General features: G+C 37.6%; 2 protein-coding genes across 6 annotated transcripts; one reads left to right on the forward strand and one right to left on the reverse strand.

Moving 5' to 3' along the window:
- Nucleotides 1-320: 320 nt before the first annotated feature.
- Nucleotides 321-12,897, forward strand: LOC109112911. The gene is made up of 5 exons (XM_042747033.1): nt 321-481; nt 824-1,255; nt 4,013-4,182; nt 4,420-4,762; nt 4,952-12,897. The coding sequence occupies exons 2-5, from the start codon at nt 835-837 to the stop codon at nt 12,547-12,549; spliced, it is 8,532 nt and encodes a 2,843-aa protein (XP_042602967.1). The 5' UTR covers nt 321-481; nt 824-834; the 3' UTR covers nt 12,550-12,897.
- Nucleotides 12,898-13,051: 154 nt separating this feature from the next.
- Nucleotides 13,052-25,712, reverse strand: dcun1d4 (DCN1, defective in cullin neddylation 1, domain containing 4 (S. cerevisiae)). Of its 5 annotated transcripts, XM_042747038.1 has the most exons (12): nt 25,604-25,663; nt 23,258-23,304; nt 23,034-23,104; nt 21,758-21,797; nt 21,249-21,336; nt 20,760-20,848; nt 19,939-20,009; nt 19,745-19,836; nt 19,535-19,643; nt 16,683-16,787; nt 15,432-15,534; nt 13,052-15,298 (listed from the first exon to the last, which is right to left on the reverse strand). In XM_042747038.1, the coding sequence occupies exons 5-12, from the start codon at nt 21,317-21,319 to the stop codon at nt 15,243-15,245; spliced, it is 696 nt and encodes a 231-aa protein (XP_042602972.1). In that variant the 5' UTR covers nt 21,320-21,336; nt 21,758-21,797; nt 23,034-23,104; nt 23,258-23,304; nt 25,604-25,663; the 3' UTR covers nt 13,052-15,242. The 5 variants fall into 5 exon arrangements, with proteins under 5 accessions (XP_042602972.1, XP_042602968.1, XP_042602969.1 ...); XM_042747034.1 differs by lacking the exon at nt 23,258-23,304 and having other exon boundaries at nt 25,604-25,712; XM_042747035.1 differs by lacking the exons at nt 23,258-23,304; nt 25,604-25,663 and adding an exon at nt 25,472-25,600.
- Nucleotides 25,713-27,824: the final 2,112 nt, after the last annotated feature.

Consider the following 27,824-nt stretch of genomic DNA (forward strand, 5'->3'; position numbering starts at 1 on the left):
GTTCGATGCATGCATCTCAACAATAACAAATATAAGAGCTGCTTACTATATCATGTGACAACTGAGTTAAGATATTAAATTACTTGTCAATTATTAATTTTGGTCAATGATCTAGTGGCAATTCACTAATATATCACTGCATACATGTATAAAAACTGTTTATTCTTATTTATTGAACATTAAATAGGATTTTTATTTATGTATTTTCATTTATTTATTTGACTTTTTTATATTCTTAAAATGCTTGGGAGGGAGCAAACCTGAGTAAGACATTAACTCGGGCAAGTGAGTGATTGTAGAAAGATTGTTCTTTGTGTGTGTGTGTGTCTCTGTTGCCATAATGTTATTCAGACTTTGATCTTAGGGAAGTTGGAGTTAAAGTAAAAGAATTTCTCAGTTGGTCTCAGTGTTTTGTTGGTAATTATCCAGAGCTACAGACAGAGCATCGCCTGAGCTGAGTGGAGAATTGCTACCCTAAAAGGTTAGTTTTAAACAAATCTCCTATGTATTTTTTATACAGTCTATCTGAGAGTTGTATAAAAGTTCTACATGAATTTTCCCTTAAGCTTAGGCAAGTAAAGGATTAGTGTTTAATAATTTAGACTCTCTTTAACTGTATATGTGTGTGTACATATGATTGATTTCATTGATTTTGTGATGCAGCAATGGATTTCATGAGGGAGAATTTCTTTGCTTTCATCCTAACAGCTCAGTAAAAAGAAATAAATAAAAAGCATGTCTTTTCTATCTATATAGTACCATACAAATGTGAGTACGCCTAGTTCTGTCGGGATTACTTTTATTTGTTGTTTATATCATTCAGGGCTGACTATAATGTCAGCGTACATCTCAATGCTTGGTGTGGCAGTGTTGCTCCTCCACCTCTGGGGGACACATTCTTTCCCCTCCTCTGCCTGTCCTGTTCCCTGCCTGTGCCAGCACGGTCCACTCCTGAACTGCTCTTCTTTGGGTCTGACTGAGGTTCCCACCCACATCCCAGCAACTGCGGTTTCCTTGAACATATCCAATAATGCCCTGCGTTCTCTGGCTCCTCTCAGCTTTGGTCATGTAAAACTGAAGGGACTTCTGCACCTTTGGGTGGGAAGTAATGCTCTGGAGAGCCTGTCTCTGATTTTGAAGAGGGACCGGTCAGGCACTAGGACCCTGTCAAGTGGAGAACAGGAATGCATGTCCTGGGCACCTGACCTTCAGTTGCTGTCTGCTGAAAGAAACCATCTAAACCATCTACCAAAGGGTATGTGCCACATGAGTATGTGATACACACTTTACCTCACAGCAGTAGTAATTTATTCAACACTCTTACTGAAAAAAAATAGTATCTCTTTCCTTCCTTTGACCTGAAAAGCATATTAACAGGAAGTAACAGATAGATAGATAGATAGATAGATAGATAGATAGATAGATAGATAGATAGATAGATAGATAGATAGATAGATAGATTTGGTGTCCAACTACTAAAAGCAATTAAATTAGCTTAAAATAGAATCATATTAAACTCGTTTATTATGTAAAATCTGTAAAATTCATAAAACCCACACACATTCTCCACCCTGTGGTAAATGACTGTGGTAAGTGGAACTTTGATCTGTTAAATTCCATTTAAACCAGTCACAGGATCCTCCCTCAGCATGAGGGGAAAAGAAATCACCTGTGATCTAGTCACAAGGGTTGGACCCTGGCATTCCTGTGCTTCATAACAGGCTGTAAAAGGGTAATAATGGTCTAAACACATTCCAGAGAATGAATTTCATTATGTCCTTGTATTTTGACCATCCTTCACATAAATGCGTATATTGAGTCCTAATGTGTCCAAAGGTGTCTTACAGTACAGGATGGCTATTTAAGGTTTTGTTAGCTTAAAGTGCTTCCCAATTTGTGTATTTATGCACTATGACATTTTGTAGTATAAATAGTGTGTGCAGTGTGTTCACACTCAAAATTCTAAAAAGGAAAAGTGCACTTTAAATACCCAGATGACACACTTAACCTTTTTTCTTTTTTTAAAAAAAAGGGTGTTGATCACTTCATGCACTGTCATAGTTTTCTTTATAAAGTGAAAGGTAATGTTGCATAGAGCCAATTATGGTTTAACCAATCCAAAGTGCACACACACAGCAGTGAACACACACATACACCGTGAACACACACCCGGAGCAGTGGGCAGCCATTTATGCTGAGACACCCGGGGAGCAGCTGGGGGTTCGGTGCCTTGGTCAAGGGCACCTCGTTCATGGTATTGAGGGTGGAGAGAGCGCTGTACATTCACTCCCCCACCTACAATTCCTGCCAGCCCGAGACTCGAACTCACAACTTTTGGATTGCGAGTCCGACTCTCTAACCATTAGGCCAAGATCTCCGTCTAGCAGACAGATTTTGGATGACAAAATAAATAGTGTACATATGGTGCTTTTCCACTGCATGGTAAGGCTCGGTACGGTTCACTTTTGGGGGGTTTTCCACTGGGTACAGTACCTGGTACTTTTTTTTAGTACCAACTCAGTTGAGGTTCCAAGTGAACCGTACCGTTACCGTTAAATGTGACGTGTAAACTCTGTTTAATGGATTGGCCGGAGAGAATCGTCACTACCTGTGCCACTGAACTGCAACACATGCGTTTTGGTTGAAAAAAATTTAAATCAGCACAGCCAGTGAAGGATCAATCACAACTGTTTTGAACGAGCGCACCTTTTTTTATTTTTAACAACCAAAAAGTGGCTGTTACGTTGTCTGTAGGGCTGAGTTGGGCCAAGCCGAGTCGTACCGGTCATACCAGTCGTACCACGCAGTGGAAAAGCGCCATTACATAGTACACTATCTGGGACACAACTATATTGTGCTATATAGCCGACTTGCTTCCTTGTTAGTTTGGATTATAACAAAAACACTATTAAAATAGACAGCAAAAAGCATTTTGTTAAAATGTTTAGAGAAATTTACCTGGAGGTCTTGTAGAATGTTGGGGAACAGAAATCCAATTCAAACACTTACCATTCTCTTTGATTTTGAATATTGTCTTTATAGCGTTCATCTTAAATTTGGTTTCCAGTGCTATTCTAATGGGATGGCTAATTCTTTCATTTCATTTATGAAATCCTGTTCCAGGATGTGATTAATAGCCAGTTGATAGCCAGGGTTTTAATGTTTCTATGTCAGCCTTGAAACTTATTTTTTGGTTGAAATCCAAAGGGACTTGTTAACAAAGGCCAAGAATCATTTTATATTGTGCTCTTAGCCTTAGCAGATCCCAATCTGGCCAGCTTGTAAGCACTGAATTAAATGGTGGCACCTCAATGTTTTTCAGCTCTTTGTGATTCAGAGCACAGCCTCAGTGTTTCTCTCTGATAAACCCCTGTCCAGACCCTCGTTTCAGCTCAGCGGTCAACATGGTTTTTAAAGTAGGCAAGAGACTTCTCCATCTCTTCTCTGACAAAACCTTTGCAAGCCTTCCTCTCTAAATCAACTCAATTCTGTTCCTTTGTGCACAAGAACCTTTGTGATGTACTGGTTTACATTTTTTTTAATTATTTTAAAGCACCGTAGTTTGCATTTAAATATTAGGACGATGATTTACGTTGTACTCCATAACAGTGCACTACCATTCTAGGTTTTGTTACAACCACAGATATTGACACAAACAGGTGCTTGTGTTTTATGGGGTCAAGGCAAGCTGTAACAGGTAGAGCTCAGATTTAAATCTGGGCGCAGCCAAACACTTAACTTATAGGAAAATTATGACCTATAGAGTTACTTTTCAGCCATCCACTGTTTTTCTCTTTTTACTGCATTGTATTGCTTTGGATTTGAACTATTACAACAATATAGACAACTGCAAAATGTCTGACTTTGCTATTTAATGATAAAAAATGCAACGCCTGTTAGTGACTCAAAGGACGTATTGATATTTAACTAGAAACTAGTTTATCAGTGCATGGTTGTTAATCATTGCATTATGTTTACCTTTTGATATTCTGAAGATACATATCGCTTTCAGGGCTGGGCTGCATGAAGTCTCTGCAGATTCTTCAGCTGTCTTATAACCAGATATCTAAGATAGGTCTTACTGACCTGGACAACTGCATTCATTTGAAAGAGCTACATCTCCAGCATAACAGCATCATAAGCATTCACCCACAAGCTTTTATAGACCTAAAACAGCTGCAGGTAACATCTCATAACTATTCAACTTATTTGAGTTTCATTTTAATACCTGCCACTTGATATTGTAATCTTATCCTAAAGGGAAATCATTTTAAGAGCAATTTTACATGTTTGTTATTGTGCTCCCCCTAGTGCCTTTTCTTTTGACAGACTCTGTAGTTATTGCATAAATTAACTTATCTAACTCAGCGTGCATTAAAATATGGAAAACATTTTCACTGACTGATTAATTCCATCCAGGTCCTTGATCTGAGCTATAACCTGCTGGTCACCATTCCTGTTCCTGCTTACCAGTCCCTGCGAAGCCTGAATGCCTTGGTCAATGTCTCCTTCAACAGATGGAAGTGTGACTGCAATTTGCAGACCTTGAGAAGATGGATTAGCTTTGATACTGAAATTGGTGATGCTTCCTGGCAAGTGCTATGTGCCTCTCCACCACATCATGCTGGAAAAGATCTGCTTCACCTGAAGGATTCGGAGCTTACTTGTCCAACACATGAATCCAGCACATCTGGTCACTATCATAAAATGATTGTGGACGAGGGGATGCAAATATCAATTCCTTGCAGCAATGACAGTCAAGGTGCTGCTACTGCTTGCTTGTCTGTATCTTAATTGGTTATAAAATCACAGTCCAATTTAATGAAACAAGACATATTATTCAAAATGTTTTATTCATAACTTAAGCTATGTAACTCCTAAAATCCACATGTAAACAATGTAAATGCTAATGCACATTTAATGATGAAATTTCCTGTCATTTTTATTCTAGATATCATGCTGGTTCATTGGTGGACTCCACATGGCCAAGTCACAGATAACCAACCAAAACTTCTAATTAAGGACATTACAGAGCAGCATGCAGGACTTTATGTATGCATTTCAGGTCTCCAAGGGGAGCACATATCAGTATTTGATCTATATGTCTATAAAAAAGGCAGTGGCTCAAGACCACGTAGGGAAGCAGCAACCATCTTGGATCAGGAAGAAAATAAAAACACACCAAGGAATGATCCTGTTGTACGGCAAACAAGGACCCAGTCAAATTTTGTCCTTGCCGTCTGCCTCTCTGTCATCATTACATTTATTGTAGCCTTTATCCTTGGTGTTCTTTTGAGACCACTCTTAGACAAATTATGGAGGAGAATACGATCCAAGAGACAATCTACACCACGACCAACAACAACCTCCTCCACTGGGCCCCAGCCATATGTGAATGAAGGGTACTGTGATATAGAAGACCAAGAACAAGCAGTAAGAGTAGGTTCAAGAGATGCATTTAGTGGAATCACAGAAGTGGAAGATCAAGTTCCTTACTACATTACAGTAGAGAATGATCAAGCAGATGGCTCCTCTGAAAGCAACACAGAAATTGAGGCTCATTATGAGACCATTGAAAAAGATAAATCCTCAATAATTGGTGGGAAACAGCAGGCCCTTGAGATGGAGGTTCACAGAGGAAGAGCAGACAGCAGTAGTAGCAGCTCACTACAGGAAGGGGAAGTGAATGCTTTAGTCATAAATGCTAAGCTGCCACCCTGCTCAACCGAAGACATGGAATTTGAGCCAATTCCAGATGCAGATGATATTACCCAGTTAAAGAAAAGGGGCAGTTCTTCAACATCATCTCAGTCAAGTCAGGAAGGTAACTTCTCAAGACAAACTGAACAAAGTGTTGACCCTCCTGCTTTCACTATACCAGCAAACAAAAACAAAATAGGTAGAATTCCAGGATTTAGTACAGAGCCATTTTCAGAATGGTCAAACAGACTGACAGAACAGAATGTTGATAATTTGGACCCAGAGTTGTGGAATGACAGTGGAGAAAGCTTTTCTTTCACTGACGGCTCTGAAAGGTCAAGTATCCGGGATCTCTCCAGCTCTGCTGTAGGACACCCACTGAAGGATGATGACACATGGAGGCAAAGCAAAGTAGAATCACCTTCAGACAAAATAAATCTTGATTCAGAGGTTCTTGATTTCGACAAACCTTTTGGTAAAGAACTTCCTGTTGATGATGAGCTCTCTGACATAGAAAGCTCCTCTAATTCAAGTGAAAGTGGTGAAAGTGTAGGTGGACCAAATAATTATGTTGTAAACCCAGACTTAATGGATGAATCAGACACAGAGAACTATGCAAACTTGGTCACTTTAAAAAGATTTGAAGATGTCACCTTAAATGAAAGAATGCCTAGTGCTGGCATTCTTATAAGACAAGAGACTGTCACTCTAGAGCCATCAGACATACATCTGACACTTACTCATGGAGACAGTGTTGATGAGAGTATGCATATTTATGACTCCCCAAGAAAGAGTAAAGATGACAAATTTGGGATATGTGTCGATGTGGGTCTTGATACAGTGCCAAAGGTTAAAAGGTATATTGAATTTAAACAGTTCAAACCTCATTTTGGACCTCCAACTCTGCCATCATTTTCTCCTACCTCAACAAGGAAGAACAACACCTTATCAGATATTGAAGTGAAATCTGAAGCTAACACTAATGCATTCTCTGGAGACAACAAATGCTTAACACAAATAGAGGTATCTCCTGATAGAATTCAGAAAGTGAAGAGATACATTCGCTTCAAACAGCCTGAACCTCATTCCCCAACTCTGTCATCATCACCTTCCTTCACCAAAAAAGATGATATGCTGGAAGCAAAAAGTTATAGCTCATCCTCAGATGATGATGCTGAACTGACAACTAAAGGCGACAATTTGGATGTATCTTCTGATGGAGTTTCAAAAGTAAAAAGATACATTTTATTTAAACAGATTGAATCTTCTTCCCCAACTCTGTCATCATCAACTTCCTTCACCAAAAAAGATGATATGCTAGAAGCAAAAAGTTATAGCTCATCCTCAGATGATGATGCTGAACTGACAACTAAAGGCAACAATTTGGATGTATCTTCTGATGGAGTTTCAAAAGTAAAAAGATACATTTTATTTAAACAGATTGAATCTTCTTCCCCAACTCTGTCAGTCTCCAGACCTAAAATTGAGACCACAACTGAACAAACGATAAAATCTTTGCAACCAAGCACCACACTTAAAGATACAAGTCAAAATTTGGAAAAATACGTGTATATTAATCAGCACAAACAGCATTCCTCATCTCTGCCATCATCACCTACTTCAACCACGAAAGGTCTATCAGGGAAAAAGTATAAACGCAAAAAACAACAAGATCAATCATACTATGGAAGTTATGATAGTCTGCCACTATACCATGTCCATCCTGTCTATAGGTCAAGTATAAACAGACTCAATAGAGGCTATGATACTGACAGATCATATTCCAGTGAAGAAGAAGATCAATTTTTGGAGTACCCAACAAAATTAGAGATTACAATAGCACCTGGGATAAACAGAGGACCCATCACACCAGATAAGAACACAGACCAAGTCCTCAACATTGACTTTGATAACTCCTCCAGCAGCACAGATGTATTTGACAAGAAACGGTCTAAAGGTCTAATGAGATTAAGAGCATTAAGTGCACGATTTTTCAACAGACAAGAACATGAACCAGATGAGGGGAATCTTCAATCACAAGTTCAAACTAAGTCAAAAACTAAGGTGACCACTAATGAAGATAATCTCTTTGGAAAAGGTTTATCCCTTGATCATTTACCAAAAGTGAAGAGATACCTTCAATTTTCACACTCCGATTCCTATCCTCAAGTCCAGTTACCATCTCCTCCACCAACCACTGGTGTAGTCATGCCTGAATTTTTAGCGACAACTGAGTCCAGGAGATCTAGTTTCTCCTTTGAGGATGACGTCAAACAAACCACTGAAGATACAAATGTTGTTGGACAAGTTGATGCATCTTATGACACTCTACCAAAAGTAAAAAGATATATTCAGTTCTCAAACACTGAACCTTGCTCGACAACACTGCCCTTGAACAAAGAAAGTATATCACCTGAACTAGTGGCACAACCTGAATCAAGGAGATCAAGTACGTCATCTGATGATGATATCAAACTTACAGCCAATGAAGACAGTTTCTTTAGGAAGATAGGTGTATCTCTCGATGCAGTGCCGAATGTTAAAAGATACATTCAATTCAATCAGCCAAAACCTTACTCTCCAACTCTAACATCTTCACCTATTTCAACCAAGAGGCCTGAGGCAGCAGTGGAGACACATTCCAGTACATCTGTCAAGTTGGATGACAAATCTGATGCTACAGAAAACAATTTCTGGGGGCAAATAAACCTTGATGCAGTATCAAAGGTTAAGCGATATGTTCAATTTACACAGTCCAAACATCATTCTCCAACTCTGCCGTCAGTTTCATCCTCTACAAAAGTCACAATTGATATGGCAGTGAAACCTGAAGCTACATTTGACAGATCCTCTGGAGACCAGGGTTATTTAATGCAAACAGAGTTATCTCCTGAAAATATTCAAAAAGTAAAAAGATACATTCACTTCAAGCAGTCTGAACCTCATTCCCCAACTATGCCATCCCCACCTTCCTTAACTATGAAAGATGCTATACAGGAAAAAAGGAGATATAGCTCATCATCAGATGATGATCAACTGACAATCAAGGAAGATGATTTCTTCAGGAAAATAGGTGTATCTTTTGATGGAGTATCAAAAGTAAAAAGATTCATCACATTTAAAGAGTCTAAACCTTCTTCCCCAACACTATCAATATCCAGTCCTACTGCCACAACTGAGGCAAAAAAGTCTATGCTCACTAGCACCTCTAAAGATGATGTCAGATCTCAGAATGACGATGATAATTTCTTTGGTAAAATAAATGTATCTTTCGATGGTGTGCCAAAATTAAAGCAATATCTTAAGTTTAAGGAGTCTGAACTTCGTCCACAACACATTCAGTCAACATCTTCACCTTCAGCCTCAGGAGTAGTTAAACAAGGGAGAGTGGAAACCGAATTCTTTGGAGAAATCGGTATTTCTCTTGACAGAGTACCACAGGTAAAGAGATATATTCAATTTAAACAGCCTGTATCTCATCTTCCAACAGTGTCACCCACCACTTCAGATACACTGCAAGTCACAACTGAGGTGAAAACCAAATCTGAAACAAAGAGATTGAGTACTTCTTCTGAGGATGATGTCAAACAGACAGCCGATGTCTCTGGACAAACAGGAACATCTCTTGATAGAGTGCCAAGAGTTAAAAGATACATTCAATTCACACATCCTGAAATTCAATCTCCAGTTCAGACAACAACTGGTCTCTCATCTGAAAGAGTCAATGTAGCTATTGTAGCTAAAGAAACAAGGAGATGGAGCACTTCATCTGAGGAAGATGCTAAACCGACTAGCAAAAAAGAGAATATCACTAAAGAAACTAGTGAATATCTTGCCAAAATCCCAAAAGTAAAGAGGTACATTAAGTTCACACAATCTCAACCATACTCCTCAAATCTGTCACAATTTCATCCTTTAACCATGGAAAAATCCACAAAGGTGACAGAAACTGAACTGAAACAACCAGGCACTAGGGAGAGCACTTCATCTAAAGATGATGTTCAGGAAGACAATGGCTCTGGGCAAATAGGAGTGTCTCTTAACGTAGTACCTAGAGTTAAGAGATACATTCAATTCACACATTCTGAAAGTCAGTCCCCTGCTCAGTCAACATCTTCTGTTTCAGCTCAAAGACTTGGAACACTGGGGGTAGTTCAAGACATAAGGAGATCAAGCACTTCATCTGAGGAAGATGTCACACTAAGTGCTAAAGAAGATAATGTATTTGAACATACTGGAGCATCTCTTGACAAATTTCCAAAGGTTAAGAGATATATTCAATTCACAAAGCCTGTAAGTGAAACTCTTATTCAGACAACAACTGCTCTCTCAGCTAATAGACTTGGAATATCTGGGGTTGTTCAAGAAACAAGGAAATCAATTACTTCATCTGATGATGATGTTGAGATATCTACTCAGAATGATGATGCGTTTAAACAAAGAGGTGAATCTTTTGACAAAATCCCAGAAGTGAAGAGGTACATTAAGTTCACACAATCTCAACCATACTCCTCAAATCTGTCACAATTTCATCCTTTAACCATGGAAAAATCCACAAAGGTGACAGAAACTGAACTGAAACAACCAGGCACTAGGGAGAGCACTTCATCTAAAGATGATGTTCAGGAAGACAATGGCTCTGGGCAAATAGGAGTGTCTCTTAACGTAGTACCTAGAGTTAAGAGATACATTCAATTCACACATTCTGAAAGTCAGTCCCCTGCTCAGTCAACATCTTCTGTTTCAGCTCAAAGACTTGGAACACTGGGGGTAGTTCAAGACATAAGGAGATCAAGCACTTCATCTGAGGAAGATGTCACACTAAGTGCTAAAGAAGATAATATATTTGAACATACTGGAGCATCTCTTGACAAATTTCCAAAGGTTAAGAGATATATTCAATTCACAAAGCCTGTAAGTGAAACTCTTATTCAGACAACAACTGCTCTCTCAGCTAATAGAATTGGAATATCTGGGGTTGTTCAAGAAACAAGGAAATCAATTACTTCATCTGATGATGATGTTGAGCTATCTACTCAGAATGATGATGCGTTTAAACAAAGAGGTGAATCTTTTGACAAAATCCCAGAAGTGAAGAGGTACATTAAGTTCACACAGTCTGAACCTTCCCAGGTTCTTGCACAATTTCCTCTTCCAAGCACTGTAAAGTCAGTAAAGGTGATGGAAACAGGATCTAGTACTCTAGTATCTCCTAAGGAGAATGTTAAGGAAGACAGTGTTCTTGGGCAAACAGAAGCACATCTTGACCGAATACCAAGAGTTAAGAGATACATTCAATTCACTCATCAGTCCCCTGAGCAGTCAACAACTTCTCTATCAGCTGAAAGAGTTGGAATATCTGAAGTCATTTTAGAAACTCGAAGATCAAGCACTTCGTCTGAGGATGATGTCACCTCTAAAGAAGACTATTTTGGTGGACATACTGGAGCACCTCTTGATAAAATACCAAAAGTTAAGCGATACATTAATTTCACACATCCCGAAAGTCAATCTTCAGCTCAGACAACAACTTCTCTCTCAGCTGAAAGAGTCAATGTATCTGTGGTAGCCAAAGAAACAAGGAAACCAAGCTCTTCATCTGAAGATGGTGATAAACCATATACTAATGATGCCAATGTCATTGGAGAAACATGTGAATTTCTTGACAAAATCCCTAAAGTAAAGAGGTACATTGAATTCAAACAATATGAACCTTATTCCTCTGCACAGTCAAAACTCCCATCTTCAAGTGTTGCTAAATCTGTAAATGTGACAGCAAAAGAATTAAGGGGATCCAGCACTTCAGCTGAAGATTATGTACAACCATCTACTAATGCAAAAAAAACAGCATCAAAGACACAGATCACTTCATCTGAAAATCTTGACACAGTACCAAGAGTGAAGAGATACATTCAATTCACACCTATTGAAAGTAAATATCCTGCTCAGGCATCAACTGCTGTCTTAGCTGAGAGAGTTGGAATATCAGGGGTAGCTCAAGAAACAAAGATATCGAGCACTGCAGCTGTTAAACCATCTGCTACTATCATTGGTAAATCAGACAGAAATTTCTTTCAAGAAACTGGTGTATCTCTTGATAAGATCCCAAAGGTAAAGAGATATATTGCATTCACAAAGAGTGAACCATCTTCTTCAACCAAATTAATGAAAACAGCTTTAACACCTACAACAAATACAGACTTTGAAACCACATGGTCCAGTTTATCATCTCAGGTGTCACCTCCTGCCTCAATGAAAAAAGGTTCTGCATTAATAATAAAGACCCAATCAGAATCATGGACTTCGGAGTTTACTTCAAAGGACAATATGAAAGGAGAGCTTATAGACCATTCAGTAGAACAGACTGGCCTGAAGTCAAAGGTAAAGAAGTCAAGTTCCTCATCCAGTGACGAATACTCTGTAGGACATAAGGTTGTGGATGTGGATGTACCAGCACCACAAGATGGGCCACCAGCAGTTCCACAGACACCGCCACCTCCCCTAGAACAGGAGGAAGCCAGAGAGTATCTCAGAGAGAATTCTGAAATCCGTCAAAGGCAAGAACGCAGAAGATTACAGCAGCAAAGGAGAAGGGAAATGGATGAGTTCAACATTTCATCCCTATCCTCCATTCAACAAGGCGACCAGCAGGATAGATCACCAGCAGATTATGGAGAAGTGCCACCATTCCAAACAGAACATATTTACAGCAATGTTTCTACAAGGAACACATTAACTTCCAGACACGCAGAAGGAGCCGAAGCCCCAGTTTTACGGGGCCTTAAAACTAAGAGTACATCAACACTTGATTCCAAGTCAACTCCAAAGTATAGGGAATATTTAATTTAGCTAAAGAGTTCATTTTTACTCACCAGACAAACAATGTTGTATGATTTTGTGCTGATGCTTTCAAAATCACAGATTTGAGGATGGGGCTCTGCTTATTACGAAGGATTGTAAATACTGTAATGTAATTATGAACATAACCTAAACTTAAGTATTTCATAAGTTCTGTTCTTTTTGCATTGAAACAATGTATGAATGTACTTAATGTGTATTGTCTAAGAATATAAACATGTATTGATTTTATCAGTCATGATGTGCAGTACTAAAAAATCCAGAGGCTATTAACTGCACTCAATGACAACACATTATATCCATTAATGAGGCTATAAACTTTATTCCAACGCTGTTGAATCACTGTTTCTTAGTCCCTTTTATTAAATCTTAATGGTATTTGTTGAATACTAGCTTTCCTGCAAACAAGGGGAAAGTCTCAGCATGACTTCAGAATAGTTCTTAGTCTAAGTCTTCCATCCATTTATCTAAAACAAATAAAAATGACTCCACATTTTGTTAATAAACCCCTTTATATATATATATATATATATTGAATGTAGAGAGGTTACAGTGAAAACAAACACATATACACACACATCCATACATATATACAGTCAGATGAGAATGCTCAGCCCTCTGCATTACATACTCCCCAACAAAAGCAACAGTCATAACAACACAGGGAACTTGTCTATCTGTTGAAATAATTAATTTTAAAACAACTATTTCCCTCAGGCACAAACAGGTGCAGATGAATGGGATTATAACAAGTGTCATGGTGTATAACAAGTGTTCTGGTCAGCATGCACAGCATACATAGACTGTTGGCTTTTTAGATGCTGGGTAAATACTTGAAAAATAATTTATGGTGAGCAACCTTCATCTTTCAGAAAAAGTAGAAAGAAAAAAAATCCTAAAACAGGACAAAAATGTCTTGTAAGCGGAAAAAAAAAAAGTGTTACCCTAAGTAAGCTTTGATAAAAGTTAATGATTTTGTCTGTCTTTGTATGACATGAACATAAAATGAATATGTTTACATGAAATTGCAGAGACTGTATACTGAGATGCTGCATTCAATTGTCTACATGGTAGTTTAGCACTTGGTGGAGATGGTGGAGAAGGCAATGCAGAGAAGAACATCTCATCAGATGAGGTTACAAGTGTGTTTAAGCTCTAAATACCATCACACAATCATGTTTTTCATAAAGCGTTAAGACTGCATGACCGCGAATACCCAAATTAAGCACAAAAAAAGTCCACTTCTACAAATACCTGTACAAAAAATAAACAAGCCAAAAAAAAATAAGTACAAAAGGAAAAAACCTCATTCATTCACGACAACGGCTCTAATTGCAGAATGCATGCATGCATTTTTTTTTCTTGTTCAAATGACAAGTTAGCTTCACGCCACAGCCATAGACAAAACTCAACAGTTTTACAAACATAACTAGAACGTTAAATAGTTGCTAGGCATTGGTCACTATGGGTTAAGGTGATCACATTTGACCACAAGATCTGTGGAAGAGGATGTGGCCAAAGGAGTGTCAGTGTTTAGGGCAGGATACCTGTTTTTATACTTTTGTGGCAATTCATCACAGAAATCAAAAGTGCACTTTAACAGCTTTCTCTCGTCGTCTCTCCCTTAGATCCATGTCCTGTCATTTTAACCGTGACATGCACAGTATAGTTACATTGCTAAGGAATCAAATGATATAGTGAATGCCTTCCACAGTCATTTTAACCTGTTTAACCTGCGAATACACAATGGTCATGTGAGCCAGGAAAAACATACCGGGCTCTACTCTCATGATAAGTATAACCCACTGTTCTTCACGTTGTGAACAGTAAAGCTGTTCTTGTTGATCTTATAATCAATATCAAGAATGTAAGTGGTGAAATGGATAATGATACAACACCACTGGAAGTACTTACAGCAGAATGTCTATGACACTCTTGCACGTGGTGCACTTTATTAAATGGCATCCAAGTGCAGTGAGACTCGTAAAAATAAAACTTATGGCAAAGGTTGCTGTGTATCTATGGTAACATGCTCTGACTGTCATCATCCTCCAACATAAAAACCGTAGTAAACAGTGTTTGGACCACCACCAGCAGAGCGACACTGTAAGCTATTTCCATTTTGAACCTTAGGAATAAGTCACTGACCTTGAGTAAAAAGCCAAGCAGGTTCTTCTTTTTCCTTTTCTTCCAGGCCTAAATTACCTAAACTTCAGAGAGTATGGGAGATTTTACCTACTCTGCCTTGTGGAGAATCCAAATTCATCCTCCTTATAAGAGCCTATTGAAACATTCACAGCAATATGAAACATCACAGTGGGGTGGGAAGGCGGCACCAAGACTGGCCGTGTGCTTACCCACAATGCATTGCGGGCTATGGGGGACATTAGGTGGAGTCGGTGAGGTGCTGTTTCTCCAACACACAACCACCAGTGACCCTCCTATGGCCCCGGCTAAAAGGGCGACATACAAACATGTGCATTGATAATTACATTCTACGCGAACACTCAAGCCCTTAGCGCCAGGGGCCACCATCAGTCTGTCCCAAACACTTCAGTTCTGATTTGTACTTTGTTTTCTAGACGTTTGTATCAAAGCCGTTTCTGTCATCATTGTCATGGTGATTGTTGGCGATTAGTTGGTCTATCTAGTTGGTGATGGTGGTCGGTATGGGGAAGCTGTCGCTACGACATCTCTCTGTCTTTATACCACTCCACAAACTCGTCCAAAAGCACTGGCCCTGAGGAAAGAGGAGAAATTAATCAAAAGACAAATCTGATGTACTTCCAGCTGTATTATACGAAAGAATGATGGATGTCTAAATTGGGGTGTGATTAGAACAAGTATGGTTAGGTGTGAGTGCTTGTACTCACAGGCCCCGTCCTCATCATAGTTACTGAGATCAAGGTTGATAGTCCTACTGAATTCTAGAACATTGCACCATTGATCTTTATTTATAACCTTATACTTAGATTGCTGTGGAAAAAAGGGGAAAATTTGTCAAATATTTCACAGACTTAAAATTTAAGATAATATGTACTGATGCACATTTATCTGTATGAACAACCAGTCAAATATTCGTACTCCCTAAATTAACTGAACACAGTCTTAAAATACCTTTTGATTTAAAGATTTATGGTGAATTTGATTTTTCAGACAAACACAAAAGTGTGCCTTCATGTTTAATGTTTCATGTTTTTTTTTTTTAAAGGAATAGTTCATCCAAAAATGAAAATGTTACACTCTAACACTCTTCTGTGTCTGCCACAACACAAGGATACGTTTTCTACATGTATTTACGCTTTGATTTGAATAAAAACAGCGGGGCTGACACAGAAGAGCGTAAGCTGCTTACACTCAACGGATATTCTCCAAAATGGCGCTACGGTGATGTGGAGAGATACAGAGGAGACGAATTGTTGAATAAAGTCGTTATTTTTGTTTTCTTCATGTACAAAAAGTATTCTTGTCGCTTCATAACGTTACGGTTGAATCACTGATGGCAGATGGACTATTTTGACGATGTCTTTCATACTTTTCTGGACCTTTACAGTGTAATTTACTTAGCAGTCTATGGGACAGTCACACTCCTCCCAGTTTACATCCAAAATATCTTAAATTGTGTTTCGAAGACGAACAAAGCTTATACGAGTTTGGAACAACATGGGGGTAAGTGATTAATGACTAAATTTTCATTTTGGGGTGGAGTATCCCTTTAAGTGAAATGTCAACATTTACTGAACCTTGTGTTGTTCTAAAACTCTATCACTTTCTTGCTTTTTGGTGAAAGAAGTGTTTTTGTTGTTGTTGTTGTTTTTTTGTCTATACAATGGAAGTCATTGGTAACCAAAACTGTTTGGTTACAAACATTCTTCAATATTTCTTCTTTTATGTTTACAGAAAAAAATGTCATACAGTTTTGGAACGATGTCAGGTTGATTAAATGATTACAGAACGTTAATTTTTGATTCAAATTTCCCTTTAATAATAATAATAATAATAATAATAATAATAATAATAATAATGAGTAGAAATAATGGATATGAAGGTGTGTTCAAACATTTGACTGGTCATGTAAAATAATTGAAGTGACACTGATAGACTGTAAAGATTAAAATATTTACTTCTAGAAACTGGTTAAACACTGGAAACAATGGCCAGGTCTTCCCAAGCAGAAGTCCCAGCATGCACTTGGCAGTATTCAAGTCTAAACTCCTCTGATCCTTCTCCTACAAAGGGGTGGAAGCATATTAAAGTTTAAAGAGTTTGAATACAAGTTCACACGTCACAATAAAAATACTTAGTTGGCAATTATGGTGGTGACTGAGGTAACAATCTGTAAATGGCCCATCATTGCCAAGGTACTTAAAACCAGGTTGCTTCGCTTTGGAATTTAGTGTACTGTGTACTCTATACTCAGAACTTGAACACATGTGACCATGGACCACAAAACCAGTCATATCCGTCAATTTCTTGAAATTGAGATTTATACATCATCTGAAAGCTGAATAAATAAGCTTTCCTTTTATGTATGGTTTGTTATGATAGGACAATATTTGGCCGAGAGATACAACTATTTGAATATCTGGAATCTGAGGGTGCAAAAAAAAATCAAAATACTGAGAAAATCAACTTTAAAGTTGTCCAAATGAAGTTCTTAGCAATGCATATTACTAATCAAAAATTAGGTTTTGATATATGTACGGTCAGAAATTTACAAAATATCTTCATGGAACGTGATCTTTACTTAATATTAGGGCTGCACGATTCATCCTTTTTTAATCTCGATAACGATATCCACCTTTCTCGATTAATTAAAAATAATCGTCACAATATTGGCCAGCTCATATTTAAGAAACGTGTTTTTAATTTGGCATTTGCGTTTTCTTGCATCGCTAACAAGTCTTCACTAGCGTTCATGCTTGTGGTTGCCAGATGTGAGGAGCTTTAAGCCCCAAAACAGAGCTTTTCTCCTTTAAGGATACACTTTCTGCCCAGTGTTTTAAATAAATTTGTGCAATCTGGCAACCCTGTGCGCGCTCACTGATGGCGGAACAAGCACTGATGATGATATGAAAACATACATGAGTTTAGCGATCTCTCCACAGTGATATTCTGCTTACATGAAAGTGTCATATAGACAATGTGTGTTTTTTCACAAGCCATTTGTACTGTTTGTGTAACCAAATGTGCCATGATCAAACTTTCACTGAGTTTCAATAATGGATCTATTTTGTTTTAGGAATAAAATGCGCTTTTCCTACCTGTGACAATACAATGGGGAAAAATGTACATGAATTGGAATTGTAAGCTGGTTGACTTATTTTAGCATCAAGCTTTGCTGGTCAAAGCTGGTCAGAAGGCTGGTTTTAGAGGGGTTTTTGACCACTTCCTTAGCTGGTCAGGCCGGGAGACCAGCTGGAACAACCAGCTTTTTGATAATCACGATTATTTTGATTAAAATTATAATCACGATTATTGATAACGATTATTCTATCCTGCTGAAAAAAAACCCTGCTAAAACCAGCCTAAACTTGGTCAAGCTGGTTTTAGCAGTTTTTTTTTCAGCAGGATAGAATAATCTTTATTAATAATCATGATTATAATTTCAATAAAAATAATCGTGATTATCAGTTTAGCCATTATCGTGCATCCCTATTAATATCCTAATGATTTTTGGCATAAAAGAAAAATCAATCATTTTGACCAATTCAATGGTTTTTGGCAATTGCAAAAAATATACCCCAGCGACTTAAGACTGGTTTTGTGGTCCAGGGTCACATGTGATAATACAACCACCTGAACAGACAAAGAGTTAAAACAACCCAAAATAGCCATTTCAACCCATTTCTCAGCAGTCTCAAGCCCTTGTCTGCTGTAACTGAAGGACTGTGATGTGCCCAGCATGCACGCAGGGAAGAAAAAAAAACAACACAGAAAGGTTCCAGATGCACAGCCACTGGAAAAATCAAATATAGTTTTGATGTATTAAAAGAAGACCAGAGCTTCTAAAGTGAACGGTGATTATTGTACATCAATCATCTGTCCTAATACATATACACAGTCACACCTACTAGGGATGGGCGATATCTTATCGTTTGCGATATACCGGTAAAAATTCTCCCCACGGTAAAAATTAGTCTTCCCACGATAATAACGATAAAGTCTAGTTGATGACACATTTCTGTGTGCGACTGTGTGGAGTGATGTGAAGGAATGCGGACGTGAAATTGAGCAGCTCCTCCTACAATCTGGAACAGGTTTGGATAACACTGTACAGTGCGACAAAAATCGGTCTGAGCCTTGAGTAAATGTACTACAGTAGCACGTGTGCAATACAGTTTTACGTGTGTATGAGTCGTTTACAAACCTGTTGTCCAACAAAGATATTATTTATTGACGTGCTTTTTCTCCAAATTAACTTCATAACAGGTTTCAAATAACTTATTTTTGAGATCAGATGTGGTTTCGTATCACAGAATAAGGCAGAAATCATACTATTTTAATAGCATTATATACAGTGATAAAGGCTATGTCGATTACCATTGCATTATAAATATACTTTATTCTTATGAAAATACCCAAGATTGCTTGAAGAACACAGACCATGTATTTTGTGCAATCGCGTGTTTATTGTCTTCAGGTTTCCTCAGTAAAGATTTCTCTATCTGCATTTTATTCAGCTACAGCGATCACTGGATACCTTTGTCCATATCAGTGATTTCCTGGAGCATTACTTCTACTGTGCATATGTGGAGTTTCTGCGCAAGGGCGCCCTCCGGCTTCCAGTATGAAATAAATAGTCGTGTGTACTGCTCACAACACCCTATTTTGGGTAAAACTAGGAAAGATAATACTTTTCTCTAAAAAAAAACAGGATTCCCTAAATTATCGTCATTGATATCGTTATCGCAGTAAATATCAGAAATTATCGTGATACATTTTTAAGCCCATATCGCCCATCCCTAACACCTACCCTGGCAAAGTCGAAGGCATATCGGTAAATGAGCTTGAAACTGGTGGCATCATTGAGGATAGACCTCAGGTAGTCTAGAGAGTTCCTGAGTTTTTCAGTAGAGTCACATCTGCGTATGACAGAAGAAGAGGAAAAGTGAAGGTGGGGATGAAAATAATTGTAGTAGCATGGTAGTAGATGCATTTAAGTTCCATGTTTTGCCAGACATACTGCAATGAGCCCATTCCCTTGAGCCACTCCTGTAAAGTGAAGTAACCCATACTCTGGGCATCAAGCTTCCAGGCCAATACCAGCATCACTACCTGCGTACAAACATACATTAAAATGTAAAACTAATGACAAGATATATATATTTTTTTAAGAGTAAACTATGAAATCATATTAGATCAGTTTAGTTTTCTTACATTCTCTGGCTCCACTCCAATGTCTTCACAGAATTTCTCCATCCCCTCCGGTCCAACAACGTCATCGCACCCTATTTACACGACACATTCAGACACAATTTACTATTATATACAGTGGCCCCAAAAAGTGTTTAGACAATTAAGCCACCATTAAAACTGAATAAGTGTCTTTGCACAAGCACAATTCAATCAAAACATTTTACAAGTTTGTTAACTTAGGTTTCAAAATGTGAAGCAATAGGTATACCGTTTAAAATAAAAACAAAAAGTCTTGGACACTTTCTAGATGCCAAACGTCTGTGGAACATGTTCAGATGTTAATATGCCAGGGTACTCTGAACGTAATAGGAACTGACTTCATATATTCACAAAAAAGAATGACTCTGAGACCAACTGGTTATAAATGATTGAAAAAATGAAGTTCATTCTAAGAAAAGCATTTCTTTTTTTGCAGATGCCACCTGGTTTGATATTTTTTAATCTTTATATTTCATATTTTCCGTGCTATGAAATTCAGACATTTTTAAGTGTGACTTAAGTTTCCAAATACATGTTAGTATATACACTTATATTCTATTTACATCTTAACTTTATTTGGAAAGTGTCTGAAGCCACAAGGATGGAATTCTGACTCCAAAAAAGCCTTAATTTAGCTTACATTATTCACTGCCTTCTAGACAAATTATATAAGCTTACCAGATTCTGATGTGATTATACTCTTTTTTTTAGACCTTACTAATAAAATCAAAGAGATTTACATTTGCAATAGTTCATAATATTGTGACAAACTCAATATGACTACAATCGGGATGCTCACGTACCTGCGTATTCATAGAACCATTCTAGACATCTCTTGCTAGAAAAAGCTTCAGCTTCCTGGATTTGCAATGTCTCCTGTTTTCTGTAAACACTGAAATGAATAGCCTCCGCTCAATCCTTGTCTATTTAAATACACATTTACACACACTTGTATACACATTAAAGCATGAACATGCTACATCTGATACAAACAAGAAGAGACATGCACTGAGGGCAGAAATCCACTAACACAAAGAGATTATGATCATTTCAACTTTCTTTTGACATTATTTTATTATAACAACATTCAGTTCTGTGCATAAATAAAGAATTTCTTAAGTTGACATACTTTAACAGACAACTAGTTCAGTTATTAATCAAGAAGCTAGATAGATGGATAAGCGTGTATGTTTGAGTGAATTTAAGGAAAGTCAACGGACAGATGGAATGGACAGAGATGAAGGGCTGGAGAGATGGATGGATGAATGGAAAGGTGAATGTTTTGAGCATACTTATCCTGCCGGCTCTTCTTAGCAGACAGGTCATCTCCAGCAGTGGGTCTCCTCTTTTTCCTGGGAGGCATGGCTCTGGAGCAGCAGGCTGGAAAAGAGAGACAAGCACAACACAAAGATAATGATTTTTTTTTTTTTTTGTCCCTTTTTCAGTCATTTCCTCCTTCGAACCAATTTTATGTCCTCATTTAATTTGCTTAAGATGGCCTGCATGTTTTCAGGACTGTTTGATGAATAAAGTTCAAAAGAACACAATTTATTTGATACAGAAATCTTTTGTAACATTATAAATGACTTTGCTGTTATTTACGATCAACTTAATGTATCCCTTCTGAATAAAAGCATTAAAACCTTACAGACTCCAAATCTTTTAACAGTGTAGAAAAAAAAGATACATATGATGCAAGTTTCCAGAATGAAGTACCATTTTTAAAAAATGATGTTTGATATTAGTTGATAAGGTTATGGAGGGATGGAGGAGCATGCAAGGTCAGATTTGAGGTCACTACCTGTACCGTGAGTCTCTGGGCCGACGTCTTCAGTCAGGTTCTATGGTGAAAAAGAAACACCCACAATCACTCTCTCTCTCTTACTCAAACATCATTCTGCAGCAGAGTAGCAGCTATTAGCATCTCACCATAAAAAAAGAAAGTAAGCATGTGTATGTTTGTGATGTAGGTGGCAGATTGTCTTATTTTCTTGTAACCTTTACAGATGCTGCCTGTGCTCTTCTCTGAGAGGAGAGTTCTGGAAATAAGCTAATGTAGAGCAAAATTCTGTGTGAATCAGGGTTATGAGGGTAGTTATTTAAGTATATGACTTGATCAAAGGTTAATTTGTAGTGTGTAATAAGTGTCCTAACCTCACATATAGCCAAACACTGCTATGCCACGATGCTAATCTACTAAAACCAGTCCAGCACTGTCAGCTTTTGCATTAATCTCAATATAAGAACCACAACTGTCCTATAACCAGGGAATAGAGGTTTATGGCCTGATCTAATTATATTTACACAACAATATCAGCTGTCATCACATCTGCAAAATTCTGCATGCAATTATTTATATTTTTATATATATATATATATATATATATATATATATATATATATATATATATATATATATATATATATATATATATATACATACACACACACACACATACATATATATAAAATTTTACACATCTGCTATCCCTCGCCTGTTTTAGTAGGCTTTTTTTGTCAGAAATATTTGACATCATGATTATGCTACTGTACCAAATACAGAGCACCAAAGGTATGTCTTTAATAGGTGCATGAATGATGTATTATAATTCTAAGGTTTTCTCTTTTAAAAGTCATGTTTGAAGACAGTTTGAAGGCTGACAATTCAGACAAATGTAATCTTAAATCACAAACATTTATTCGCTGGATTCAACTATTGCAAAGAATAAATCTAGTATTTCAAAGATTTTGATGCATGCATTTTCTAATTGCTTCACTTAATACACACAGAATTCAGTCTTGATAAACTGGTTCCTGCATTTCGGTAAGGTCCTTAAAGCAAGCATGTTTTGAATAAAACTGAATACTTTGTTGATTTTAGGTTGGTTTATTGGCCTACCTGCCAGAATCACACTGAAAAAAAAAAAATCAATCATCTAGTGATGAACTATATGAAAATGTGCACAAATCCCACCTATGTAAATGCTCTTGGTTTAAAATATTTGAAGGCATGAATGTTAAATCTGGCAATAAAGCTGATGAGTATTTAAGTGCATGCAAACTGAGGCCATATTTACCAGCCTGTGCAGGGTGTGGTAGATCTTGTGGATACTGGCCAGTGTGGACAAATGAGAGTTCAGCTGGAAATCTGTGAGGGACGTATAAAAATAAACATCTGTTACTCCTGGCAGTTATGTACAAGCATCTGGACTATACATGGGTTTCTGTGTGTTGCTTGTTGTGGTGTGTGTATATATATATATATATTTATATATGTTTGCACAATGTCTTCAGTTTATACGTTGAAATTTTTGAGGACATGGGAAAGAAGCATCTGCTCCAGTCAGCCTGTAAAATGACAGGGAAATATGAGAGGACGTGTGAGATTCTGAAGTGTTTCTAATAGGCTAATGCATGCAGTATGCATTTAACTGCTCTATGTGTCTTCATTATGAACATAGCCGGCTACCAACACTGTCATCCATAATCTTTATATCGCCAAGTATGGTTTCATCAAGAAAGTAAATGCCAGTGTGGAGGCCATATTTCTCTAGCATGTTAATATCAGGTCCTAGCGAATTTGTGAAAAAAGATTTGGGATTAGATATATTTAAGAATAAATATGCACAGAGAGCCAAGTACAGATTGAAACAGGCTTACAAGGATACACTTAACACCAGTTGGACAAAAGGTACACAGCAATATTCCATAAGCTTGTAGCTGTAACGTAACACTTCAGAAGATGCATCAATTCATTGTATGTGATCATGTGATGAAATTGAATTGTTTTCGAAGAAAGTCAGTAATGCCAATTCCCTTTTGGTCTTCAATTTACCTTTAGATCCACAGTTTTTCATTCAGGGTATTCTTCAAGATAATATAGCCTAAATATCAAAAAATGATATTCAAATATAAATAGATGTGCATTATGAAATGTCAATGGCATCTTTTTAAAGGTCCAATATACCTCAGTGTATAAGAATTGTCCTCATGCAGTGCAATGGATCTAAATATCATATTCTAAAGCATAAAGAAGCTCTATTTTGAAGTGCATGGATCTTATTTTCATTTGTTATAACGAAATAACATGGTGAAGGTGGATCAGACACCAATGTGTATAGTAATCCCTTCTATACTGTACATGCTTTCTTGCTGCTTATATTTGATGTAACTTATTTCATTAACTGTACTTGATTTGATGTTTGTTTTCAAATAATATGAATAATAAAGTTTTGGGTATTTATTAGACTATTTTTGATTTAGTCGAAATGGAATAACCTAATTAAATGCAATGTTCAAAGAATTAAACATAAGGTGCTGGCGCATGAAAACTAGGTTAGCATTATGAATTTTTAGAGAAATTAAAGACCTACGTAGCAATGTGAAAAACGACATGGGCATATGATTCATTTTGCACACATTATGAACTTCCACGTTCTCGTTATTCAGATCTAGAAAATTGCGTATCGGTGCAGGCCTTTCTGTACAAGCGATGTGCGAGAAGACAAGCCCCTGAAACAACATTAAATTCAGAGGTAATGAAAGGTATCCAATTTAAATATAGTTCGGTGTATAATCCAGGACCTTATTAAAGCAAACTCGACGTAAAATGAGACTATTTGTGATCGTGTGACGCAGTTGTCAGGAATGCCAGTGGATATGAAATACCCCAAACATGTAAGAAACTGTACCACTCGAATTCACAGCAACACATTTCAACACACCAACAACATTCACATCTCTATAATTGACTGCAGTTGAAAATAGGATTTTCTGCCACATAACGTTAGTTCACATATGAGTATATACACGCACAACTTGCAACGACTTTACAAAGTATCTGGAGTCTGTGGACTTCTGGGGAATGTAGTCTAATGGCAAACAACGCCTGTGTTTGCCGATGAAATGGTTCGGCTGAATAAACCACATTTCCCAGAATTCCTCAAACCATAATTTCCATCGGTACTGTCCCCAACTGATGAATGCGACCCAAATTCTGCAAAAAAGATTTTGTGTCTTTGATCAAAGACATTGCTTTCACAACGATATGCAGTTGATCTTTCAGAGGGACGTACAGTAATGTCCCAGATCATACTCGACGTGTTTGCAAGGGCTAGTTTTTTAACACAACTGCGTCACAATTTTCACCCATGTCATTTTTCCGCAGTTTTCTCGAAAAAAAACCCGACCCGTTTAGCTCTAAAAAGCAATCTTTCACTTGCTCTTTGGTTGGTTTGCACGGCTCACTCGAGTTGTGAGGAGATGAATCCCTTAAGGTTATCTGGGTATTAAAGGTAATTAGTGTACAAGTGTATTGTGTAAATAGGATCAGATATCTTGCTCGGATTGCTGTATATACTCAAGCAAAGCAGGCTAAAATGCAGCGTTATTGCTTGCAAGGTCGCTGTCGCTTGCAAGCGCCCAAGACATCGGAGTAAAAACACAAAGAGAGCAGCTAGCAAGCTCAGAGTCAATCTGGTGATCTGTATGCTCGGGTAACGGCTACTTTACTCACAAAATGCGTCAATACAGCGAATCATACATCTTAAAAGAAGTCACGACGACTTGTCAGGGTGCAGCAAGTTCGCAACAGCCATCACAGGTCGACAAAATACGAATAGCAGTGAAAACGCACTATTGTACTTACTTGACGCATCTGAGTGCATTTTTATGAAGCACACAACTGTATTTGTGTGAGTCTGCAGACCGGCCAGTGGGCGGGACATGTCAATATTATACATGCCCACAAATGATTTAGATGGATGAAATGTTCAGTCGCCACGCCCACTCTTGTCAATCATTGGTCGAGAGGAGTGTCAAATACATTGCGCAAGTGACACCGTGTACCGCCCGCCTCCAAGCCAACGTGATTGGTTGAAGCGCTTCCATAGCCCCTCCTCTCGACGCATATGATTGGCTGAAAAGTATGTCTACACCCATCAGTTACGATAGTTTCCTCGTGCATAGCAGAAAGCCATCCCACGATGACACGCTATTGGCTCAGCTGTGCACCAACACAGAGCCCACTTGGGTTAACAAAACAATGGTGAGAGAATACAGTGAAAAACATTACTGAACGAGGCTGCTTTTGCTTGTTTCTGCGCTAATGTAATCCAAACATTTCTATAAAAAGTTGCAAAAGTACATAAAATACATCACAATGAGCAGGAACCCTATAAGAACCACAATTATGTTAGCCATTGTGATTAAAGGGGTTGTTCACACCCAAAGATCATCTGCATCTGTTCCTAATGTTGTTTAGAACCAGTATTTATCTGTTGACCATAAAAGATGGTGTTGCTCCAGTCACCATTCACTTTCAATATATACACTGGCAATATACTATAAAGGCAAATGGTGAATAATCTATCTGTGTGTGCTATACGCAGGGTATTTCAGTAAAACATACCCTGTGCTTAGTGTTATGGTCTTTGATCTACACAAAATCTTAATAGCCTACTGAGATTGCTGTTATAATATTTATTTTGTGGGATTAATATGCTTCTCAAGTCAGTTCTTTTTTCAAACCTTTATTTTTCTATACATTTAGTAGTGTTCATCCGGCATCAGTTATGCTGTTTTTTCATTTTCACCCTTTCAAGTAGTTCACATCAGCTGTGGTTCTAATGAGTTGGCATGAAAATTGAGCATGAATTTATACACTGCATTTTTCTTTGAAAAACAACATTACTGAGTCACCCCCAGATATCCTAATTATTAGTTGCCTTCATTAACAATATAGCTATTCAGTATATATTTGTTATATATATTGGTTCAGTACACAGGATGTCAGACAAAAAAAAAAAAACTAAATAATGACTTGTTCTGATAAACTGCAGCAAGTGGAAGAAATAATACAAGTACAAGCAAGCCATCAAAGCTGTTGAATTCTTTGTCACAGAAAGTAAAAATCTTTAGTTGATTTATTTACTAGAGGCCTGAAGGACAGTCTCTGGTGCACACTGGGTGTCAGGTTCTGGGCAGTTGTTAGCCACTGGCAAATAAGCTTCTGAGCAAATATGGCATTCTTGTAGCCTACTTTTAATAGAGTTATACTATTACATACATTTAGGGTTCCTAATAAAAAATATATAAAGTGTAAATTCCCCAAACAGGGATACGTGTTTATCTTGAGCTAAGCCATTTGTCTCTTGGTACACCTAGCACAGATAGCTCTTACAAAGAGAACCTTTCTGTAAACAGTTCTTTAAAAAAAATAAAAAAAAATAAAACTTGCTTTCTTAGTGCAAAGAACATTTTAATAATATGAAAAACCTTTTCCACTTAAGAATAATTTGTGCAGTGTTGAATCGTTTCCATGGATGTTAAAAGGCTCTTCATGGAACCATGGACTTAATAAATTTTATGTGGATGAAAACAAGGCTGTGTGTCTTTGCAATGTGCTGTATAAAGGACTTAGATCACATGCAATTTTCACAACTTTTAAAAACCGTTTTGCCTACTGAAAACATATCGGAAAGATGTTTCGTCAGCCGAGCGATCCGTATGTTTTAAGCAATCCACTGAACCCTATGACTGTGATTATCCAGCCTCGTGTTCATTCCTGTCAGAAATGATATATTGTGCTATCTTGACTAAGGTCTCCAACAAAAACCTAACAAACTATGGTTTTGTGGTACATTTTTATGTCAGTATTTACATTTTGTCAAAGTTCTCTCTGCTGATGATCTGAAAGAAACAGAAAGGACTCAAGCTGTCCACTATTGCTATGGTTATATTTTCATGTGAACAACTGACCAGCATTTATAGGGAAGCAGGTGGAAGCTATTTTCCTTGATTAGCTGGTTACTGAGACGTTTGAAAGCCCTGTGCAAGTGGAGGAGACCAGGAAAAAATATTAGTTTCCC

This window comes from Cyprinus carpio, chromosome B20 (assembly GCF_018340385.1).
Source record: "Cyprinus carpio isolate SPL01 chromosome B20, ASM1834038v1, whole genome shotgun sequence".
Lineage (NCBI taxonomy): Eukaryota > Metazoa > Chordata > Actinopteri > Cypriniformes > Cyprinidae > Cyprinus > Cyprinus carpio.